Source organism: Hibiscus syriacus, unplaced genomic scaffold (genome assembly GCF_006381635.1).
Source record: "Hibiscus syriacus cultivar Baekdansim isolate YM2019G1 unplaced genomic scaffold, ASM638163v2 tig00008013_pilon, whole genome shotgun sequence".
Lineage (NCBI taxonomy): Eukaryota > Viridiplantae > Streptophyta > Magnoliopsida > Malvales > Malvaceae > Hibiscus > Hibiscus syriacus.
In genome coordinates this window covers 1202082-1226084 of record NW_024062150.1, presented here as the reverse complement: position 1 = coordinate 1226084, position 24003 = coordinate 1202082, and the positions used below count along the sequence as shown (strand labels likewise).

At 36.8% G+C, this 24003-nt stretch overlaps 1 protein-coding gene and 1 pseudogene across 4 annotated transcripts; one reads left to right on the top strand and one right to left on the bottom strand.

Annotated features, from left to right (window-relative positions):
• The first annotated feature begins 5636 nt into the window (after window positions 1–5636).
• Window positions 5637–23756, top strand: LOC120201872 (inactive beta-amylase 9-like). 4 transcript variants are annotated; one of them, XM_039202403.1, is made up of 6 exons: window positions 5637–6024; window positions 6576–7055; window positions 7147–8016; window positions 11145–11150; window positions 20453–20459; window positions 22046–22058. In XM_039202403.1, exons 1-3 carry the CDS (start codon window positions 5782–5784, stop codon window positions 8014–8016), a joined length of 1593 nt encoding a protein of 530 aa, XP_039058334.1. In that variant the 5' UTR covers window positions 5637–5781; the 3' UTR covers window positions 11145–11150; window positions 20453–20459; window positions 22046–22058. The 4 variants fall into 4 exon arrangements, with proteins under 4 accessions (XP_039058334.1, XP_039058332.1, XP_039058331.1 ...); XM_039202401.1 differs by lacking the exons at window positions 11145–11150; window positions 20453–20459; window positions 22046–22058 and adding exons at window positions 17507–17514; window positions 23743–23756; XM_039202400.1 differs by lacking the exons at window positions 11145–11150; window positions 20453–20459; window positions 22046–22058 and adding exons at window positions 8208–8209; window positions 8992–9007.
• Window positions 10940–16027, bottom strand: LOC120201943 (annotated as a pseudogene).
• Window positions 23757–24003: the final 247 nt, after the last annotated feature.

The window sequence follows — 24003 nt, the reverse complement described above, 5'->3', positions numbered from 1 at the left end:
GGGTGTTTTGAATGATGAATATGATGAAATCTCACGAGGGAACTTCACAGGCTGCTGCAAACCAATATGCCACGACAAAGCTAGATGCAATTGAGGCTCTAACAAGACACAGCCGTGGCACCTGTTCACAAGGAGATGCTCCCACATTGGGCTTATAATCTTCTAGTCATTCTGGACGAGATCTTGTCATCATTTGAGGATGCCACGACATTTGTAAATGTCACTTAGCAAGACAATATACCCAAGCCAGAGGATGCTAACCCAGTCAGCATGGACTAGATGATGTCTGAAGTCATCTGTTGGGCGTATGGAGACCTCAACATCTAAGAACACTGAAGGCCCTAGCACACCAACTGCTGAACCCAGTTCTGATCCTGACAAAAGCCCCACATCACTGAGGAAGTGCAACAGACGCAATACTACTAGCACTGCCAGCGCGACTCCACCACCATCTTAGGAAGACAAGGTACCTTGCATGGAATTGCATCGCATCACATAGCATGTAGTCTAGTTTAACTTAGTTTTTATTCAGCATTGAGGACAATGTTTCTCTCAAGTTTGGGGGAGGTAGTGTTCTTTGTAGAACATGTGCATGATAATATTAGCATAATGTTATGCCATGACATCTTAGATGAAATGTTTTGATGATACCTGATGAAGATGAACTTTTTAGGCTAGAAATTGAATGTAAATGACTATTGAGAATGATAGAACTGACTCTAGAGCTTGATGCTTTGTGAATTATTCTTACACGATTTGTATGTTTTCTATACTTAAAGAACTTATGAAGTTTTTATAAAAGAACTCTAGTTAGCCTTGGCATTAAAATATGGTATTATGCTTAAATGATAAATCACTGTTTAAGAACTCCCTTATCTCTGAATTTTGTTTAATCGTGAATAAATGCTTCGGCATAGCTGTAGAGGGACACTCCTCTTTGCCGTGACATTGCCTGGAACTCTCTTTAATAAATGGCAGCCACGCGCATACGAGTGAATGAAAGTAGTCACGGGATGACTCTACCTGACTAGCTTGGGGGTGGAAGGTATGCTCCCTTTCACCTAGAGTGTGGGATGGTAGGTGTGATGAGCTGACTCCCTTCATAGCAGCGTAAAAAAAAGTGAAAAAAAAAAAGAAAAAAATGTGTAGTAAGTGAAAAGGGAGTATAAATGTGCTTAGTCAATGAGTTAATGCCGTGGCAAAACTAGAGAACTCAATTAGAAATTGCCTAAATTCGTTAAGTATAGATTAGATACAATAAATCACACACACAACACCATAAAGAATCTTGACCTAGGGAAAAGTACTTGAATTCTTGATATGTCTAGCATGTAGAAGCCGATTTTTCTGAGGGTTGAAATTCAATTTTTGTCTTGTTGCCTACTGTTGAAATTGCCATGACATTTTGATTGTGTTAATTGTTATCCATTGCTTGAGGACAAGCAATAGTTTAAGTTTGGGGGTGTGATAACTCCGTAAAAAGATTATTTTTAAGGCCTTTTTCACTTAAGTTATTGTTTGTTTAAAAGCACATTTTAGGCATTTTAGGATCATATAGTTGCATATAGTTGCATTTGTGGTGGTAGTGCTATTTTATTTCTTAATGGTGCTATATGAGAGAAAGGTGCAGTTTTTTTAGTAATATGCAGGAAATAACAAACAAAATAGGCAAGTTGTGAAGTAATGCCGCGGCATCACACGTTGCTGAAGCAGATTGAAATGCCTTGGCATTTCTGGCGCAGAAAACGACAAAAATATACAGCTGTACGTGGACAGCTGGCTCTGCACGTGAAATGATGGTTGTAACAGCCTGCTAGGGGACCACTGACACCTGGAGGATAAGGTTCATGCACAACATGTGATTCTAGGGGTATGAGGGGTATTTTGCACCCAACAATATCCCAACAACATCATCATTACCCCTAGATATTTTTATTATATATTACACCTCACAAGAGAGAGAGTGTGTGGAAGAAAGGATACGCATACTAGAGCAGAAAAATCAGATTTTTATTTTTGCTTTTCCTTTCTTCTTCCTTGGGTTTTCCTCCATTGATAAAGCTTTAAGGAGTGGTGAGCTAGGCGCCGAGAGGAGCTAGCGAGCTAAGGTGGTTCGTGGTGGCCGAGGAGACCTCCGGTGGCGCGCGTCGAAGGCTCTTTCTCACTTCCCTTTGCTCCTATTTTATTTATTTTATTTGTGGGCTGTTGGAACGAATATTTTATGGATTTTTCTATGAATATTTCGAACCCCACCATGAACTAACTTATTTGGTGGTGGTTGGTTTAATGGATGTTTAAACTTTATTTTTAATGGTATGTTTAAGTTTATTTTGGTTCTTTATTTGCTTTGCTTATGAATGCTTCACCATCTAGGCTTGTAAGAGGCATGGAAATGTCCATTTCTTAGATGAAGGTTAGGTGTTCGGAAGAATCCTAAGCTAAAAATACTTGTAAGTATTCGGAAGAAATGCAAGACAAGATCCTCATAAGCAATGGGTTATAGTATTTTCAAGGGGCTTTGAACCGGCCTAGGAGTATTATAACCTAATCCCTTAGATCTCGGAAGAGACTAGGATAGGATTTCAACGACTAAAAAGGGTGTCTTTATCAATAGGGTAGGCTGTCCAACATCGTTGAGTGAGAGCAGATGCCTTGGCATCCTATTCTGTTAGGTTCCTGTGAGAACATTTTAGGAAAGCCCTGTCGAGTAAGTAACGACCAGGTAGCTTAAATATGCCTGAGAGATAAGTTTAACATCCTTAGATCAATCCCTACCATTCATTCCATTGAAAGCTTGTCACGTGAGGATTATCTTCTTTTTATTTATTTACTATTTTTTTTACCATTTTCCTTTGCCATGACATTTCTTTTTGTTACTCATACACATTTCATTTGCCTCGGCATAATCATTTGTGAATACCATTAGCTATACTTAATTAATTTAGAATAGTGCATAAATTTTACTCAATATCCTTCCAATCCCTGTGGAGACGATACTCACTCATCACTGTATTACTTTTGCGATTGTGCATACTTGCACATTATTTGCGTATAATTTTATAGTACTCGCAATACGCAACAGCGTCATTCTTTGAGTTTAAAAGTGCGGCAATATTATATCTGCAAAAAAATAACTGAAACAATGTTGATTAAATAAATAATATATGAACGAAAATATAACATAATAAAATTTTTACACATAAATGTAAATAATTTAAATAATATAATTTTATATTATTACTTGTACCGCAAAACTATTTCGACGTATATTCTCGCTTTCTAGTTTTACAAACATAGAAATTAATTGACAACAATTAGTATAATATTTTTTTAAATAATCATAATAAACAATAAGTATAATAAAAAAAATTATCACAAAATTACCTTATAACGAAAAATCGCACGAACTTCTGAATCAAATATGAGACAATTGTCAGAATTATTGACTCGTTGACAAAATTGTTGTATTAATTTATAAGTTGAGAAGAGAGATGTGAGGAACTTAACCGGGGGAGAAGGGTATTTATAGCCGAGAAAAGTTATTATAATTATACAAGGCGTGATACCTGCACCGCGCCTTATATAATTATATTAGTTAAAGGTATGACGCGGCCCTTGCCCCGCTCTATATATAATTATGCCAGAGAATTAAAGGTAAGGCGCGGCCTCTGACCCGCGCTATACCCTACGTGGCGTAAGGCGCGCTCCAGGGGCCACGCTATACCCACATGTATTCCATGTCAGCATATAGTGCGGTGCAAGGGGCACGCCTTACCCCACGTGACGCCAAATTAACATATAATACGGTGCAGGGGGCGCGCTTTACTGCAAAGGGTGTTAGATTAGAAAATATAGTATGATCGATATTAGATCGATAAATATACCGATCATCGATGATTTTTCGAAAAAAACGCCTCACAATCTTAGTCAAAATAAATAAATATTGCATAAAAAATAAAAAAGTAAAAATGGTGTTTGAATGATATCTTACATAGAACCATTTAGATTATAGACATAAATATTTAAAAGTAAAAAGGTAAAAACAAAAACGTTTCAAAATCTTCCTCCATAGGTGTTTGAATGATTGAAAATGGTGGGCACAACATTGCATGGAAATGAGTCAGCACCGACCACCTCTTATATTCCACGTGGCATCCCAATCCAATTGAGCTTTGTAAACAAAAACAAACCAAACCAAATGTTAGAGTTGTCGGTGTGTAAAATTATCCGACCCGATTAACTTGATTCGAAGATTCGGATCTAAAAAATCGGGTAATTTTCTAAAAAATTTATCCGGCCCGACATTTTCTAGGTTGGGCCCGGGTCACAAAATTTAGTTTTTCCGGGTACTCGGATAAGTTTTTATTTTTTTTTTATTTTTTTATATATAATTATATAAAATATAATGAATTATTTATATTATGAATTATTATATTTTGTATTTTGAATTTTTAGATTTTATGTTCGGATATTAGAGTATGTAATTTGAAGTTTCGAACATTTAAGTTTGTGTATATATTTTTTTAAATTAATAATTTAAAAATAAAAAAATAAAAAATCGGGTATCGGGTATCGGGTACCCGCAAAATCCGAATACCCGATTATCGGGTACCCGTAACATCCGAGTCGAGACACAGGTCGAAAAATCGTCAACCCGAAAGTTTCAAGTACCCGAAAATCGGATACCCGGATTTGCACACCCCTAATTGTCCCCAATACCAACCGAGTTGACTCACCCACCTCGTCCACAAAATTAATGTCGGAGGAAAAGTTTTTTTCTTTTCTTATTCTTTTTATTTGGTTAAAAAACAATGGGTTTGATTTGTTTAACAGTGTTGTGAGGTTTGGGAAATGGCCGCATCGATCTGCTTACTTAGGCGTAGTTGGATATTTTTATTTTCTTCTTCTACAGTAATTGAAATATATAATTAAATCAAGAAATATAAACTAAACCTGTAATTTATATACTAAAAATGAATAGGGTAAACTACATGTTTACTACCAAACTATTAATTTTATTACTATTTTTCAAAATCATATTTAATATTTAATTTAGGCTTCATTTTGATCCTATGCTATTAAAAAATTAACAGTAGTGCTAATATGCCACCATAAGATAATACCACACATCATTGAAAAATAATTGTTTTTGTTAACAATGAGTTATCAAAATGAAATAAAAAATAATATTATGTATGATTTTGAACAAAAGAGTTAAATAATAAATAATAAAAGTAATAATTTAGTGTAGTTTACCCAAATTAATATTATAATTTCATTTTTTAGATTAAAAAATTATATAGTTTAGCTTATAACTATAATTTTAAAATTAAAAACAATTAAATTAGAGTAAATCTACAAAATGCAAGTAGTATAAGAATGAATAAAAGAATTAAATTATTAAATTTTAGAATACTATATTTTCAACAGCGGAATCTACCACTTCACACGGTATTCTTTTAGCAGACCGAAACAGATAGTAAAATATATTTTTAAAAGCGTGAATAAAATAAAGAAAAACGGCTGGCACACTCTAAGGCCTACGCGTGGCAGATACACCATTTTTGATTTTTTTGGCAAGCAGCCTTCTATATAAGGGACCCAACCTCTCACCAATGTTCTCAAATCCAAACCAAATTCCCATCTTTTTTAGGGTTTTCTGTGTAAATCTCCGTTAAAGCCTTGATTTTTAGTTTGGGTATCCTTTGTTTCAGTTTTTATCTCTGGATCCGAAAGAGAAAAGCCTCTCGAAGGTATTTCTAGTTCGAGTTTTCAGTGGAAATGGAGGTTTGGCTAATGAGTTCTTCACAAGCAGAAGTTTGTAAAACAGAATTAGGGTGCAGGGATTTAAGGTCTTGTTTTGGGAAAACTAATGATAAAAACAAATTATTTTCTCGGAAACCAGACAAGGTTTCTTTCGATACTCAATTTTCGAGGTTGAGAAAAGCTGGGCTCAGATTTACGGTGAAAGCTGTCCACTCTGAACCCATTCTTGAGGCCAAGTTTTCTACAAGTTCTAAATCTGTAAGTTTCCTTTTATTTTATTTTCCTTCCCCCAAATGTGGGAATTTTATTGTTAAAAAAAGGGATAATTGGTTTGATTTGCTTGTTTTAAATTTATAAAGTTGGGAGTGTTTGGAGTATTTTAAGCTCTGTTTTGGGTAGATTTAGATAATAAAACCCATTTATTTTAAGGTTAAATATCACTTAACTATGTGCGGATTCTATTTTGGTAACCAATCTTTCAATTTTGACAATCAAACCACTTTAAGTACATATTTAGTCCTCAAATTTGCACATTTTTTTGTTGGTAAAGTGTGAAGAAACTTGCTATTTTCATATCAATGCTTGTAGAGGAACTAAATAAAGATTGCTATGTGTTTTGGCATATTCATAGTTACTTAAGCTTGTTGTAGTGATGGATTGAAGGTATTTTGATTTATGTTTTTATTATTTTCATTCGATTCTTGAATGTATGGAAGTGTAGGTTCTGGCTGGGGAAAAATAGGATCATTGAATTGATAAACAACAGTGTTTGTTTACGCTGATTGCGTGAATTTTGGTTCATTTTTCAGCTTGATAAGTTAAGACTATTCGTCGGTCTGCCTCTAGATACGGTATCGGATGACAATACCGTAAACCATGCACGGGCGATCGGAGCCGGACTGAAAGCTTTGAAGCTTTTGGGTGTGGAAGGTGTTGAATTGCCTGTTTGGTGGGGAGTTGTCGAGAACGAGATGGGAAAGTATGACTGGTTGGGCTATCTCGCTGTTGCAGAGATGGTTCAGAAAGCGGGTCTGAAGCTCCATGTATCGCTCTGCTTCCATGCATCCGTTCAACAGAGAATTCCGCTTCCGAAGTGGGTAATGAAGATTGGGGAATCCCAATCGAGTATCTTCTTTACAGATCGGTCGGGGCAGCATTATCGAGAATGTCTATCCCTGGCTGTTGATGATCTTTCTGTTCTTGATGGAAAGACTCCACTTCAAGTTTACCGGGACTTTTGTGAGAGCTTTAAGTCTACATTCTCACCTTTCATCGGATCTACAATCACGGTAAGAAGTTTTTGTCTGGTGAATAACTTGGTTAAATGAGCGGTAGACCCTGTTTTGGTGTGCTAATGGCTTCTGATTTGTGGTTTTCCAGGCAATCTCGATGGGTCTCGGGCCAGATGGTGAGCTCCGATATCCCTCTCACCACAAGCCTGCCAAGAGTGGCACAATTACGGGTGTGGGGGAGTTCCAATGTTACGACACGAACATGCTTAACCACCTTAAGCAACATGCTGAAGCAAATGGAAATCCGTTATGGGGACTAGATGGTCCACATGATTCCCCTACTTATGATCAGGCACCAAATAACTTCTTCAACGATCACGGTGGGTCTTGGGAAAGTCCTTATGGCGACTTCTTCCTTTCCTGGTACTCGAGTGAGCTCGTATCTCATGGAAATCGTCTCCTCTCTATTGCCTCTTCAATTTTTGGCGGTTCTGAAGTCGTTGTTTATGGGAAAGTCCCACTGATCCACTCTTGGAACAAAACCCGGGCACACCCTTCCGAACTGACAGCAGGCTTCTACAACACTGCCTCGAGAAATGGCTATGAAGCAGTTGCAGAGATGTTTGCAAGGAATTCATGCAAAATCATCTTACCAGGAATGGACCTGTCGGACGAGCACCAGCCACACGATTCTCTCTCAAGCCCTGAATCATTACTTGCACAAATCCGAACAACTTGCAACGAGCACGGGGTTGAGGTTGCCGGACAGAACCTGGCCTCTGGTGGTTTAGAGCAGATCAAGAAAAACATGTTGGGTGAGAATCCAGTTAACCTATTCACTTATCATAGAATGGGAGCTCATTTCTTCTCGCCGGAGCATTTTCCTTCATTCACCGAGTTTGTCAGAAGCCTTAATCAACCTGAATTGCATGCAGACGATTTTCCCTCAGAAGAGGGAGAAGCCACCGGATCTGTACAAACGAGTTCGGATCCGAATATTCATTTGCAGACAGCTTAGGTAGCAAGAGGTCAGAGAAATATGTTTATATTGTATTCTTGTAAGTACCCAAAATATTGAATGGGGGAGAAGATAGCTCTGTATACATCTAAGCAAATATTTTATTTTCTTAAAGAACACCTTGGAAGATATCCTTCTATATTTTAAAATGATCCGAAAATATTTTAACCATTTTCTGTAATAAAAGCAAGTGGTACAAATTACAGAAAACGATGACCTCATCTAAGCATTATGGATTTTACCTTGGATTTCGGGCGGGGCATTGGTGAAAGAAATATATATTTTTATCTCCATAAAATTAATTTTATCGGATTAAATTCAAATTTGAACTAAAAGACTTTCATGTTATATCTAATAAATTCAAATAAAATACTCGAATTTAAACCATTATCTATAAGGGATATATCGGTCGTCGCAAGGAAAGTTTGGTAATTTTATATGTTTTGGTAATTTGATACATGTAAAGGGATTTTCATACTTAGACTTCACATTAGGCCTGAAAGACCATTTTAGGAGTTTTAAGGGAACCAAACTAGGTCTATAATCATTTGGGCCCAAAATAAATGGAAAAAACCTTCATCATAAACCTCGAGTTTTGAAACAAAAGGGCCAGTTTCAAAATTAACACCTTAAAACGGATGTTTAACACCATCATTAATGAAGCTTCAAAAAGCATGTGGAGAACAAAAACACACATAATACATCAGTTAAGCAACCAATCCAACACATTACGCTAAATCATGAAGTCAGGTGTGTATTAGCCCTGTTTTCTCAGCAAAAGAGACTCAAACTTTCTCCTTGCTATTAAGTTTGGATGTTCCTCACACTTCCTTAGCTTCTCCATCATAGAGCTTTTAAGGTCAGTAGAATGATCAAGGAAAGAGGAAGAAGAATGTTACCTTGAAATATTAAAATGAAGTGCAATGTCGAGAATTGGAGTAAGGTTCGAAGCTTGGTAATAGAGAAAGAATAAAGAGAGGAAGAAGAGACAAAAAGGACAATGATTGGTTGCAGAGAATAAAAGTTTTTGCCTATTTGACTAGTTTGGAAAGGGAATCTTTCCACTTCAAGTACATGCTCAAAGTCCACCAAGCGAATGACATGATGGAAAGGTGAATTACACCGTGGGTTGGTGTGGGGCTGTCCCTCCCCCCCCCCCCCCCCGATTTAGGGTTGTTGTTGTTATTTGACGTTTAGGGTTTGAATTTGGAATTTAAGGGCTGTAAGGTTGTTATTTAGAGTTCAATATAGGGTTTGATATATAATTTAAAGTTTCAATTTAATTTATTTTTATTTTAATCCTGTGTAACAATAATAATAATAAACATCATATCATTGACAATATTAATAAAATAAATCGGAGTAGTCAAAATAATAACAATTCAAAAGTTTAATGACTGAATTGCAATATTTTAAACTTTATTAACTAAAATAAGAGGAATCAAATAATTGAGTGATGAATAGTATAATTTCCCTTATTTAAAAGATAGCCTGTCCATTAAAGATCATGTAAACAATAGTCAGAACTAGGTGAGTCCAAAACGATTTTTTTTTATTTCAAGTAATTTGAGTCGATTTATTCACGTTGTTTGAGTACATTCAAATTAATAAATTAATTTTTAAGTTTGACTTCGAGTGATTTAAAAATTTTGAGTTAATTGAAAAATAAAAAATTTAAATTATTATTTTAACAGTTTTGTAATTTAGTCTGTAATTTTTGTATTTCTTCAATTATTCTTTTATTTTAAGTTTTTTTATTAAACTTGAACCATATGTTCTTAAACCACAATAGAATAACTATGTATTTTTAATTCCTATTTTTAATAATAAATTTTATATTTTTTAATTTGGTCCCTCAACTTTTCATGATTTCCTTATTTATTCAATTCATCATTCGTTTTAAGTTTATTTTTAATCAAATTTGAATAACATGTTTCCCTATCACTATAAAATATCCATATAACTTCAATTCTTATTTTTTTACCAAAAATGTACTCTTTTTTAATTTAGTCCATTAATTTTAGATTTTACTCAATTTGATCTTTTGACTACAATTGTTTGTAAATTGTTTTTTCTCATTAGTTTATTGACTCATTTATGTTCATATCAATATTTTACCCTCAAAATACCTTCTTTGAAATATAATAATATAAATATATTTTATAATTTTGGATTTTATTTAGTTTATTAACTAACATTATAATGTAAAAAGAAATATATATATATATATACACACACACGGATAAAGAAAGTTTATAAAATGGAACCAATCCATACCATAATAATATAAATAATTATAATTAAATTTGTATATAAACTCGAAAATTTGACTCAACTCAAATTTTACAAACTCGATTTGATTAAAAAAAATTGAAGTTTAAGTTATAAAATACAACTCGCCAACTCGAATAACTCAAAATTTTATTACTCGACTTAACTCAATCGGATATTCACCCGTAGACAAAATATTTTTATGGGAATAATAGATCATTGTATCATTCAAATCTTTTAGGTGCAAAAGGCTTTGACAGCACTGACGTTTTCAGCACATCTGTCTTTTCTTTTCAATGATTGCCGAAGATCGGAGTAGGTTACACAGCTGGGCCAAAGTATGGATTCTAAACAGGTACATTAATTTTTCAACCAAAAATATAGTAAATTGAACATATCAATGACGATACAACGTATGCATGGATCATACCGATACAGTTACAGGCCGAGAACATAAGCGAATAAAAATATACGTGACCTCCAACATGGATCTTTTTGACCACCATTGTTCAAAGCTTCATAAATACGTTTATATCCTCCGGAGAAATCAGTATTCTACAATGGCCGGTGACATTTGAGAGAGTAAGTCTCAGAATCTATCAATGTATAAAAGAAAACAAGCAGGAGACGAAGTTGGGTAACCTTGAGAAGCTCAAATGCACCGCGGCAGCCGCTGCAACTCCGAGAGTACAAGGGCAGCAACATTAGCTAATCCAGGTGTACTAGAGTTTTTCAGCTCGGAAACAATGCGTTCGATCCGTGTAATTTCGGGTTTCGATCTTGATAGTATCATGGCATGTGACAGGTATTGCCTACAGGAATAGCCGATAGCGTGTAGTATCCGCTGCAAGATCAAGTGAGAGACGCCCTTGCGCCAGGACTCGAGTATCGAACCTGCTTTTGGAAGATTAGTTAGGAATGCTGTTGTTGCTTCCCTTGGAGCTGCCTTGAGCAAAAATATGATACATTCAGAGGCTATATCTGCAATGCTTGCTTCTTGAGATGCACTTAACTCCAGCGAGACTCTAACATTGCTCCCAAAATCCATTATATCTCGCATGCAGTGATGCAGATCAATTTGAGCACTTGGCTCGGAAGTACCGTCGCCTAAAAGTGCAGGATCTGTATAAACAAAACCTTTTCTACCGCCTACAGAGTGTAGAAGAAAAGCCCTACACAAGCCAAGAGTTGGTTCTATAAAATCTTCCATATCCTTGGCATATACAAACTCCAAAAGATTTCCAATCTTGCGAACCACTTTTAGCTGCGAAAGTAACTTAGAGTTCATTTCTGGAGCAGAAGCCAAAGCTAGACACAGTTTCACATTGTTTACATTTGCATTTGTCAGATCACCAAGCAAAAATTCGAAACATTTCGAGACCATTTTGAGGTCTGAAATATCGGAGATTTTAATGTAACCAAACTCAATTAGCATCACTAGAAGCTTCTGTGCATACATGGGAATGGGATCTTCATCTTCAACCAAGGATGGGTAGAGAGGAAGAAAGTTAGATATCAGTTACAGATCCTTTGACAGTTGATCTTTTAATGAAGGTTCATTCAAGAAGATGACCATCACATCAAACGTAATTTTGAGGCACAAAAATCTGGCATTACCATCAATATTGCCCTTGTAAAGAACTGCCAGGCTAGGGAGAATTCCTCGGATAAAAATTTTGGGACTTTCGAGGATTACTGGAGATTCCTCAGGTATAGACTCCAGAACTCGTAACAATGTTATTTGGAAGTCATCTCGTCCCTGATCAATGGAAAGGATAGTCAATGCCGGTATTTCAATTGATAAGTGAAGCCAATGACCATATGAAATCTACAAGCAGATGTAAAAGGTCCTATCATGTGTAAACCAAAGATAAAGTGACCTACTGGTTACAGATTCAGAAGGAATAAGACAGGAATAACAAACAGATATAGGGCCTTTGATACCATGGTATGCATCTGAACTAAATTATAAAATCATAGTATATTCGGAGTTTAACATACGTAGAATATTTATTACTTATGATTATTTATCTTATTTATTAATATTTTGGCATAAGAAAGCAAAGAAGCTACTCTGTCCACTTCAGTATTGATTCTAGGGCCAAGAAATTGCGGTAATGGAGGAAGAAAGCTAACAGAACTATCAGTCTATCACTGCTGAAACAGTTTGATAGAAACTTCTATTGCAATATTCCCAAAACATGCTTTTTAGAGGCCTGTCTTAGAAATTTCTAACACAAAGTTTGCACAGTGGCTGTATGGGCATTGTTTACTACTTGCAACAGACATTTTCCCAATTTATCTCCCTTTTTTCTGATTCTCTTTTTAATGTTGGCCAAAAGACAAGGTACATACTACAAATAGACCCGGCAAGTGACATGTTATTCAAAATCCCCAACATATTTTAACAGACAGGTCAAGCCCCAACAGTATATATGTACTTTATAGTTACTAGTTGGAACTGTATATCAACTTTGTATAGAGTAATGAAGATGTGCTGGGAAAAGTTCAGTCCTTTTGACCATAAACAATGGCTCAGATACTACTTACTTGAAATGGTGTCTCCACAATTTGGATAAGATTGGCCAACTGCTACAAGACCCGATGAGTAACCACTCTGTTTCTGAACGGCATGCTTCCAAGAAGATGAAGAACAACAGGAAACAAATGAATATTGTTCTTTGGAGCAGAACGACTCATAAGGGCAGAGATCTGTCGTCTTCCACCCATCATTTGCTGAATTTGTCCAGTTATAGCATCCAGTAAGTTGGGAATGGTAGATGCCACAACAAGAAGAAATGCATCCAAGCACTGCTGTATAAAGTTATCCTTCTCTTTTGCCAGTCTGTCCACTGTAGGGAGTAACCTTGCGTTGCAAAAGAATTGTGGTAACCACCTCTCACCATTCTTACAAATAAGAGCAACAAAAACAAGTGTTTTTCCCCGCAAAACTTCACTTCCCTGCTCGATAAAAGATACAAGACTAGGCACTAGATTCCTTTCCTCCACCGAAGGTAGAAGGTACCGTCCTATATTTGAGAACAGATGGCTTCCAAGCATGGACAAATTTAGAAGATTTAAGCTGATTTGCTGCTTGCGCAGACTGCCTTTGATAAGAGTAGATGCAACGTCCTTGAGTGAAAGTTTATCCATAATTGACTGAATACTTCGAGTTTGAGGACCTAAACGAGCAAGGCGAACCAAACAAGATCCTGCAGTTAGCCTCATGCTCTCCTGCTTCCCTGCAGCATGATAAATATAACACAGGTTATTGATCACATGCAGGCTAGTGAAACGAGCTGCCAATATCCTCCTTGACTGCAAATGTTTTCAATTGTCCTTAGTGCATAAAGTTGAGTCATATCATCCTCTCCTTTACGTAAAACTGATGACACCAATGAAATCAATGAATTTGGAACCTGACACGAACGGAAGAAACTCCTTACAAATAATTTTAAAAAAATGAAAATTGGCAGGGAAATAAAACATAGCAGGAATAAGAGTACGCACAAGCAACAGTTCTCTTAAGGTACATGTAGAAAGCTTCACAACTTTCTATTAAAATTATATTTTAGTAGTTTATGACTTGTTCATAGCAAGGAAACATTGGAAGCAACATCATAGAAAATCAAAAATTTCACTCATCCAGTATGCAATCAACACTGTAAAAAATCAAGACTCCACTAATGTGGTATACAATCTATAATTTTAAAGTAATGGTACATGAAAACAAACCTGCCAACCACATACTGGCTTGTTGTCCTTTGATGGAAATTCAGTTGGGTTGTTGTCTCTTGAGTGTTCATTCTGAGTGGAAATATAAAAAAGTAATTCACCTAAAGCAGCCATAGAAAATCTTCTCACTTTTTCCTGCCTATCTCTAAGACCATCAGTAAGTGCACCTAAAATTCCAGAATTTGCAAGGTCATCTTCAATAGAAGTAGAATGGAGAATCAACAAACCAATCACTGAAGCAAGTTGAACACGCAAAGCTGAAGTCTTGGACTGCCTGCATTTTGACAAGCATGAGCATTATTGGACCATTAGTCAAGATATTGGTTGCATCTGCATTATTGCTAAGCATCTCAAGGTATCTAATCACATTTTGCTTCTCGCTGATTCTAGCATTTCCACCGAATATTGCCATGATCTTATTGTTGAGTACATCCAATTGTTCCTTTGACATCTTTACAAAGAAGGTTGCAATGCGTCAAATGGTAGTAAAGGAATTACCTCTAACAATTTGTCAGCTTTTCTACTTGGCATTACAGGTCTTACAGAAAGATCGGAAGGATGCCAAAGAACTTGGGAATTCTTATTGGATGATTTTGAACTGTCAGACTCAAGAGCAGATACTGGACTTTCCTTAATTCTCTGGTTTCTGTGTTGGGAACTGACACTTGGAGGTGTCGCAGCCACTTCAATATGATTGGAAGATGATTTCTGCTCATCAGCTTTAGATTCATCTGAGGCAGACAAATTGCTCACTTGGTCCATTTTATCATCCCTTTCTTCCACTTTGAGTTGTTGCCTATTCTGACTTGAAAATTGTCCTTAAGTCGTACAAGTGGGGGCATTTGTTCCATCAGGTTCATCAGGCACATCCTCTTCAGTGTTCTCATCAAAATCAAGTTCCATATCAGTATTCTCCATTTTAACTTCAGATTCCTTCTCGGAGCTATTTGGAAGGGGCCTGCGGTAATTTTCCTTTTCATTCTCCTTCTGTAAGTTTGTTTTGGTTATTCTAGATAACCTCAAGTTGTTAACACTCTTAATAGCACTGGATTGATCTTTATTCTTCTCCTCCGCTACTCTTCCAGAAGCCTTTGTTTGAGTCTTACGGCCAATTGGTGTACCCTTAACTACTGTCTCATGGACTCTTAAACCCACAAGAGAATTCTCATCTTTTCTTGAAGCCCCTTTTGAATCTTGTTCCCTATATTTAGGAGGGGTCTTGCTTTGAGATCTGTTACGCTATGAGAGATATGGTTTAGCATATAACTCAATCATATTTTCAAAAGCGGGCAGAGGAAGTAAAGGTACTAGAGAAAATTTAGTCCTCCAAAAGGCATGTATAAAAAGCTCATACCACTTTATTCTCTCAGCTGGATCTTTGATCAGCAGAGAATTAACATTATTGACAAAAGAAGGGCTTGGATTTCCTGGGAGGGGAGGAGTTGGATCTGAGATAACGGACTTTACAAGTTGAGTGAATTCTCTTCCTACTTCCTACGAAAGGATGCCTCCCTGTATAACACTCGAATAGTACACAACCTAGGGCCCAAAAATCAGATGCAAAAGAATAGACACCTCCATCCTCAAACGATTCAGGAGCCATATAACAAGGTGTTCCTCGCTTTGCTTGTGTCAGCTAAACAAGTGCATAGAAAGCACAATAATGAACAACATAGAAATGTAAAATAAACTGAAAAAATTTCTAATGTAGCTCATTTATACGCATAGAATGTTACAAAGGCCACAAAAAGCTACCATGGAAGAAGGTGTTTTAGATATATCACGCAACTTTCTTGCAAGTTCAAAGTCACATAACTGCATCAAATGAATGCTAAAATCTGAAAATTGCATAGGAAGTAGGTAATAGACACTCAACATTACATTAGTAATAGGGGATGGATACCTTTGTATGGCCATTCTCGTCCAAAAGGATGTTCGATGGTTTTAAATCACAGTAAATGATTCCTTTTGAATGTAAATATCTAATAACAAGAAACATTTCCATTAATAACTCGTGAAGGACATCAAAATAAGAACAAAAACATCACTATGTGCAGGCCGGTGGATTTCATAGATGACAATAAATGGATCGAAATAGACGAGAATGCTATGGCAAACTTTCATCTATCATTAGCAGATGAAGTATTGTCAAGCATCGAGGAGAAGAAGACAGCTAAGGAGATATGTGATCATCTCACCAAATTGTATGAGGCCACATCGCTGCACAATAAAATTTTTCTTAAGAGGAAATTGTACACTCTCCGGATGCAGAATCTACTTCAGTGACGGAGCACTTAAATATATTGAACACTTTATTTTCTCAGCTTACATCCTTAAGCTGTAAAATAGGAGAACAAGAACGTGCTGAACTTCTACTTCAAAGTCTACCTGATTCGTATGATCAACTCATCATCAACTTGACAAACAGTAATGCCATCAGTCTAGTCTTCGATGACGTTGTAGCTGCTATTCTACAAGAAGAAAATAGGCGCAAGAACAAGGAAGACAGACAAGTAAATCTGCAACAAGCAGAAGCGTTGACAATGATGAGAGGGAGATCAATAGAACGTGGCCAAAGAAGCAGTCACAAACATGGTAGATCAAAGTCAAGAAGCAAGAAGAATTTAAAGTGCTACAACTGTGGAAAGAATGGTCACTTGAAGAATGATTGTTGGAGTCTGAATAAAAACTCAAATCCACAAGGCAATACCGCAAACACTTCAGATGATGAAGATGCTTTATGTTGTGAAGCGTCAACCACCGTGGAATGTAGAAAGAGATATGCAGATATATGGCTCATTGATTCGGGAGTAACATATCACATGACCTCAAGAAGAGAATGATTCCATCATTATGAACCTGTCTCAGGAGGATCTGTCTATAGTTGTAATGATCATGCCTTGGAGATCGTTGGCGTGGGAACCATCAAATTGAAGATATATGATGGAACAATTAAAGTTGTTCGAGATGTGTGACACGTGAAAGGCCTAAAGAAAAATTTATTATCCTACGGATTGTTGGATAATAATGCAAGCAAGATTGAAACACGGAAATGAATCATGACAGTGTTCTGTGGAGCGCTTATGGTACTGAAAGGCCAAAAGATAGCAACAAACTTGTACATGCTGAAGGGAGAGACTTTGCTAGAAGCAGAATCCTCTTTTGCCTCATATAGTTCAAATTATGCAATGCTATGGCATCAGAAACTTGGACACATGTCAGAACAAGGAATAAAAGTCCTTGCGGAGCAAAACTACTTCCAGGCTTAACAAAGGTATCACTTACTTTGTGTGAGAATTGCATAACAAGTAAGCAGCACCGGTTGAAATTCAACACATCAAATTCTAGAGGCAAAGGTGTTCTAGAATTGGTTCACTCTGACGTATGGCAAGCACCAGTTAAATCCCTAGGCAGAGCAAAATACTTTGTCTCATTCATTGATGACTACTCCAGGAGATGTTGGGTGTATCCTATTAAGAAGAAGTCAGATGTGTTTTCAACTTTCAAAAACTTCAAAGCGCGGGTGGAACTTGATTCTAGAAATAAGATCAAGTGTTTCAGAACAAATAATGGAGGAGAATACACAAGTGAAGAATTTGATGACTTTTGCACAAAAGAAGACATCAAAAGATAGTTCACAGTGGCGAACACTCCTCAACAAAATGGAGTGGCAGAGCGGATGAACAGAACCTTGTTAGAAAGAACAAGAGCAATGTTGAGGGATGCAGGCCTAGAAAAATCATTATGGGTAGAAGCAGTCAATAATGCTTGTTATTTGGTGAATCGAGCTCCATCAACTGCAATAGAGCTGAAGACACCAATGGAGATGTGGACTGGTAAACCAGCTGATTATTCAAACCTCCATGTATTTGGAAGTATAGTGTACGTGATGCACAACTCCCAAGAAATTTCAAAGCTGGATCTAAAATCCAGGAAATGCAAATTCTTGGGGTATGCTGATGAAGTAAAGGGGTATCGTTTGTGGGATCCCACTGCCCGTAAAGTGATCATCAGCAGGGATGTTATCTTTGTAGAAGATAAGCTACAAAGAAAAGAAGACGATGATAGCACTGAAAAGTCAGAGACTACACAGATACATATGGAAAAGGATTTTGAATAAGGAGATTCTTCTGAAGCAGAACCAGCACATGATGAACAAGAACTAGAGAGTTCTGAAGCTCTAACAACTCGTCAATCAGATCGTGTGAGAATACGTCCCAATTGGTACTCAGATTATGTTATAGAAGGTAATATTGCATACTATCTTTTAATAGAGGACGGTGAGCCATCAACATACCAGGAGGCAATAAACAGCTCATATGTTTCACTGTGGATGATGACGATGCAAGAAGAAATCGAAGCCCTTCATACAAATAATACATGGGACATTGTGTCACTACCACAAGGAAGGAAGCAAATTGGTAACAAATGGGTCTTCAAAATCAAGCCAAATGGTGACGATCAAGTAGAGAGGTATCGTGCAAGACTGGTGGTCAAAGGATATGCTCAAAAAGAATGTATTGATTTAAATGAAATATTTTCTCCTGTGGTTCGACTAACAACAGTTCGAGTAGTCTTGGCAATGTGTGCTATATTGAATTTACATCTAGAGCAGCTAGATGTTAAAACAGCTTTTCTTCATGGAAATCTTGAAGAAGAAATTTACATACTCCAGCCTGAAGGTTTTGAAGAAAAAGAAAAGAAGAACTTGGTTTGCAGGTTGAATAAATCTCTGTATAGTCTAAAGCAGACGCCGAGGTGTTGGTATAAGAGATTTGATTCATTCATTATGTGCCTTGGATACAACAGACTTAATGCATAACCTTGTGCTTATTTCAAGAGGTCTGGTGATAACGATTTTGTAATATTGCTGTTGTATGTGGATGACATGTTAGTTGTAGGACCCAACAAAGATCATATTGAAGAATTGAAGGCACAACTGGCTAGAGAATTTGAAATGATGGACTTGGGATCAGCAAACAAGATTCTAGGGATGCAAATTCACTGAGACAGAAGTAATAGGAAGATTTGGCTTTCACAAAAGAATTACTTGAAGAAGATCTTGTCACGATTCAACATGCAAGATTGTAAGCCAATTTCTACCCCTCTTCCTATTAACTTTAAATTATCCTCTAATATGAGTCATAATAATGAAAAAGAGATGAATGAGATGTCTCGAGTACCGTATGCATCAGTAGTGAGAAGTTTAATGTTCGCTATGATATGCACATGACCATACATTGCACAAGCAGTGAGAGTGGTTAGTCGGTACATGGCGAATCCAGGCAAAGAGCATTGGAATACAGTAAAGAGGATCCTGAGATATATCAAAGGGACCTCAAATGTTACATTATGTTACGGATGATAAAACTTACTAATCAATGGGTATGTAGATTCTGACTATGCAGGGGATTTTGATAAAAGCAAATCTACTATAGGATATGTGTTCAAAGTTGCTGGTGGAGCTGTAAGCTGGGTTTTAAAATTGTAGTCAGTTGTGGCTACATCCACAACAAAGACAGAATATGTAGCAGCTACACAAGCCAATAAAGAAGCAATTTAGTTGAAGATGTTTTTGAAGGAGCTTGGGCACAATCAAGAGTATGTCTCTCTATTTTGTGACAATCAAAGCGCCTTGCATCTAGCAAGGAATCCAACATTTCATTCAAGGACAAAGCACATACGAGTTCAGTACCATTTTATTCGTGAAAAGGTGGAAGAAGGGACAGTAGGTATGTAGAAGATTCATACCAAAGACAACATAGCAGATTTCATGACGAAGGCAATCAACACTGATAAATTTACCTGGTGTCGATCCTCCTGTGGCCTGTCAGAGACGTAAGCAACATGAAGATACAAGGTAGAAAGAATGGTGTAATGATATGATTATTCCAATCAAATATTCAAGTGGGAGATTATTGAAAATCAAGTCAAATTTGGCTATAGCAGTCGGCTGCTTTTGAAAATTAAATAGCATACTTTTGTGGAAAATTGGCAAGGGTCAATAACTAATTTAGTCATTATAATTTAGGGTATTTATAAGATTAGACCTTAAGCTTCAACTATAAATACCCTAACCCATTTAGCTTCAAATCCATCCCAAAGCATTCTAGCTTTCTTCCAATACTAGAGAGAATGTAAAGAGTTTATTGAGAGTTGTTTTCTCTTTTTTATCAAGAGAGAATTATCATTGTTTTCTCCTTGGTAGATTGAGAGAAGTTGTAATTTCTATTTTCTCATAGGGGTTTTCCACGTAAATTTTGTGTCTCTTTTATCTTCATTTTTATTTTCTCAAATTATTAGTTGCGATTTTGCTCTATCCGATAACCGTCTTCCACAACAATTGGTATCCGAGCTAGATTTGAGTGTGTAATATCTGCTTATTGTCTTTGTGGTTGCTACCAAAAGGTGGATCCTCCAACATAAGAAAGTAAGAAGTTAATACACATTCTTTGAAGGTTCCAAAGAACTATTCACGATAGTGAAATAGTGGGAGCTATCCGTAAAAGAAGTTATGGCAACGAAATTTGATATTGAAAAATTCAATGGAGAAATTTCTCATTGTGGAAATTGAAGATGAATGTCATCCTGAGGAAAGACGGTTGTCTAGCAATAATAAGTGAAAGGCCGGTGTATTTCATAGATGACAATAAATGGATCGAAATGGACAGGAATGCTATGACAAACTTTCATCTAGCATTAGCAGATGAAGTATTGTCAAGCATCGAGGAGAAGAAGACAAATAAGTAGATATGAGATCATCTCACCAAATTGTATGAGGCCACATCACTGCACAATAAAATTTTCCTTAAGAGGAAATTGTACACTCTTCGGATGTCAGAATCTACTTCAGTGACGAAGCACTTAAATACACTAAACACTTTATTTTCTTATCTTACATCTTTAAGCTGTAAAATAGGAGACAAGAATGTGCTGAACTTCTACTTCAAAGTCTACCTGATTCGTATGATCAACTCATCATCAACTTGACAAACAATAATGTCACTAGTCTAGTCTTCGATGACGTTGCAGTTGCTGTTCTACAATAAGAAAATAGACACAAGAACAATGAAGACAGACAAGTAAATCTGCAACAAGCAGAAGCGTTGACAACGATGAGAGGGAGATCAATAGAACGTGGCAAAAGCAGCAGTCACAAACATGGTAGATCAAAGTCGAGAAGCAAGAAGAATTTAAAGTGCTACAACTGTGGAAAGAAGGGTCACTTGAAGAATGATTGTTGGAGTCTGAATAAAAACTCCAATCCACAAGGCAATACCGCAAACACTTCAGATGATGGAGATACTCTATGTTGTGAAGCGTCAACCACTATGGAAGGTAGAAAGAGATATGCAGATATATGACTCATTGATTTGGGAACAACATATCACATGACCTCAAGAAGAGAATGGTTTCATCATTATGAACCTGTCTCAGGAGGATTTGTCTATAGTTGCAATGATCATGCCTTGGAGATCGTTGGCGTGAGAACCAGCAAATTGAAGATGTATGATGGAATAATTAAAGTTGTTTGAGATGTGCGACACGTGAAAGGCCTAAAGAAAAATTTATTATCCTACGGATTGTTGGATAATAATGCAAGCAAGTTTGAAACACGGAAAGGAATCATGAAGGTGTTCAGTGGAGCGCTTATGGTACTGAAAGGCGAAAAGACAGCAGCAAACTTGTACATGCTGAAGGGAGAGACTTTGCTAGAAGCAGAAGCCTCTGTTGCCTCATGTAGTTCAGATTCTGCAATGATATGGCATAAAAAACTTGGACACATGTCAGAACAAGGAATAAAAGTCCTTGCGGAGCAAAAGCTACTTCCAGGCTTAACAAAGGTATCACTTACTTTGTGTGAGCATTGCATAACAAGTAAGCAGCACCGGTTGAAATTCAACACATCAAATTCTAGAGGCAAAGGTGTTCTAGAATTGGTTCACTCTGACGTATGGCAAGCACCAGTTACATCCCTAGGCGGAGCAAAATACTTTGTCTCATTCATTGATGACTACTTCAGGAGATGTTAGGTGTATTCTATTAAGAATAAGTCATATGTGTTTTCAACTTTCAAAAACTTCAAAGCGCGGGTGGAACTTTATTCTAGAAATAAGATCAAGTGTTTCAGAATAGATAATGGAGGAGAATACACAAGTGAAGAATTTGATGACTCTTGCACGAAAGAAGACATCAAAAGACAGTTCATAATGGTGAACACTCCTCAACAAAATGGAGTGGCAGAGCGGATGAACAGAACCTTGTTAGAAAGAACAAGAGCAATGTTGAGGGATGCAGGCCTAGAAAAATCATTCTGGGTAGAAGCAGTCAATACCGCTTGTTATTTGGTGAATCGAGCTCCATCAACTGCAATAGAGCTGAAGACACCAATGGAGATGTGGAATGGTAAACCAGCTGATTATTCAAACCTCCATATATTTGGAAGTATAGTGTACGTGATGTACAACTCCTACGAAATTTCAAAGCTGAATCCAAAATCCAGGAAATGCAAATTCTTGGGGTATGCTGAATGAGTAAAGGGGTATCGCTTGTGGGATCCCACTGCCCGCAAAGTGATCATCAGCATGAATGTTATCTTTATAGAAGATATGCTACAAAGAAAAGAAGACGATGATAGCATTGAAAAGTCAAAGACTACACAGATACATGTGGAAAAGGATTTTGAACAAGGAGATTCTTCTGAAGCAGAACCAGCACATGATGAACAAGAACTAGAGAGTTCTGAAGCTCCAACAACTCGTCAATCAGATCGTGTGAGAATATGTCCCAATTGGCACTCAGATTATGTTATAGAAAGTAATATTGCATACTGTATTTTAACAGAGGACGGTGAGCCATCAACATACCAGGAGGCAATAAACAGCTCAGATGCTTCACTGTGGATGATGGCGATGCAAGAAGAAATCAAAGCCCTTCATAAAAATAATACATGGGACCTTGTGCCACTACCACAAGGAAGGAAGCCAATTGGTAACAAATGGGTCTTCAAAATCAAGCGAAATGGTGATGATCAAGTAGAGAGGTATCGTGCAAGACTGGTGGTCAAAGGATATGCTCAAAAAGAAGTTATTGATTTCAATGAAATAGTTTCTCCTGTGGTTCGACTAACAACAGTTCGAGTAGTCTTGGCAATGTGTGCTACATTGAATTTACATCTAGAGCAGCTAGATGTTAAAACAACTTTTCTTCATGGAAATCTTGAAGAAGAAATTTACATGCTCCAGTCTGAAGGTTTTGAAGAAAAATAAAATAATAACTTGGTTTGCAGGTTGAACAAATCTCTGTACGGTCTAAAGCATGCGCCGAGGTGTTGGTATAAGAGATTTGATTCCTTCATTATGTGCCTTGGATACAACATACTTAATGCAAACCCTTGTGCTTATTTCAAGAGGTCTGGTGATAACGATTTTGTTATATTGCTGTTGTATGTGGATGACATGTTCGTTGCAGGACCCAACAAATATCATATTGAAGAATTGAAGGCACAACTGGCTAGGGAATTTGAAATGGACTTGGGATCAGCAAACAAGATTATAGGGATGCAAATTCACCGAGACAGAAGTAATAGGAAGATTTGGCTTTCACAAAAGAATTACTTGAAGGAGATATTGTCAAGATTCAGCATGCAAGATTGTAAGCCAATTTCTACCCCTCTTCATATTAACTTCAAATTATCCTCCAGTATGAGTCATAGCAAAGAAGAAGATATGAAGGAGATGTCTCGAGTACCGTATGCATAAGCAGTGGGAAGTTTAATGTTCGCTATGATATGCACAAGACTATACATTGCACAGGTAGTGGGAGTGGTTAGTCGGTACATGGCGAATCTAGGCAAAGAGCATTGGAATACAGTAAAGAGGATCCCGAGATACATCAAAGGGACCTCAAATGTTACATTATGTTACAGATGATCAAACTTACTAATCAATGGGTATGTAGATTCTGACTATGTAGGGGATT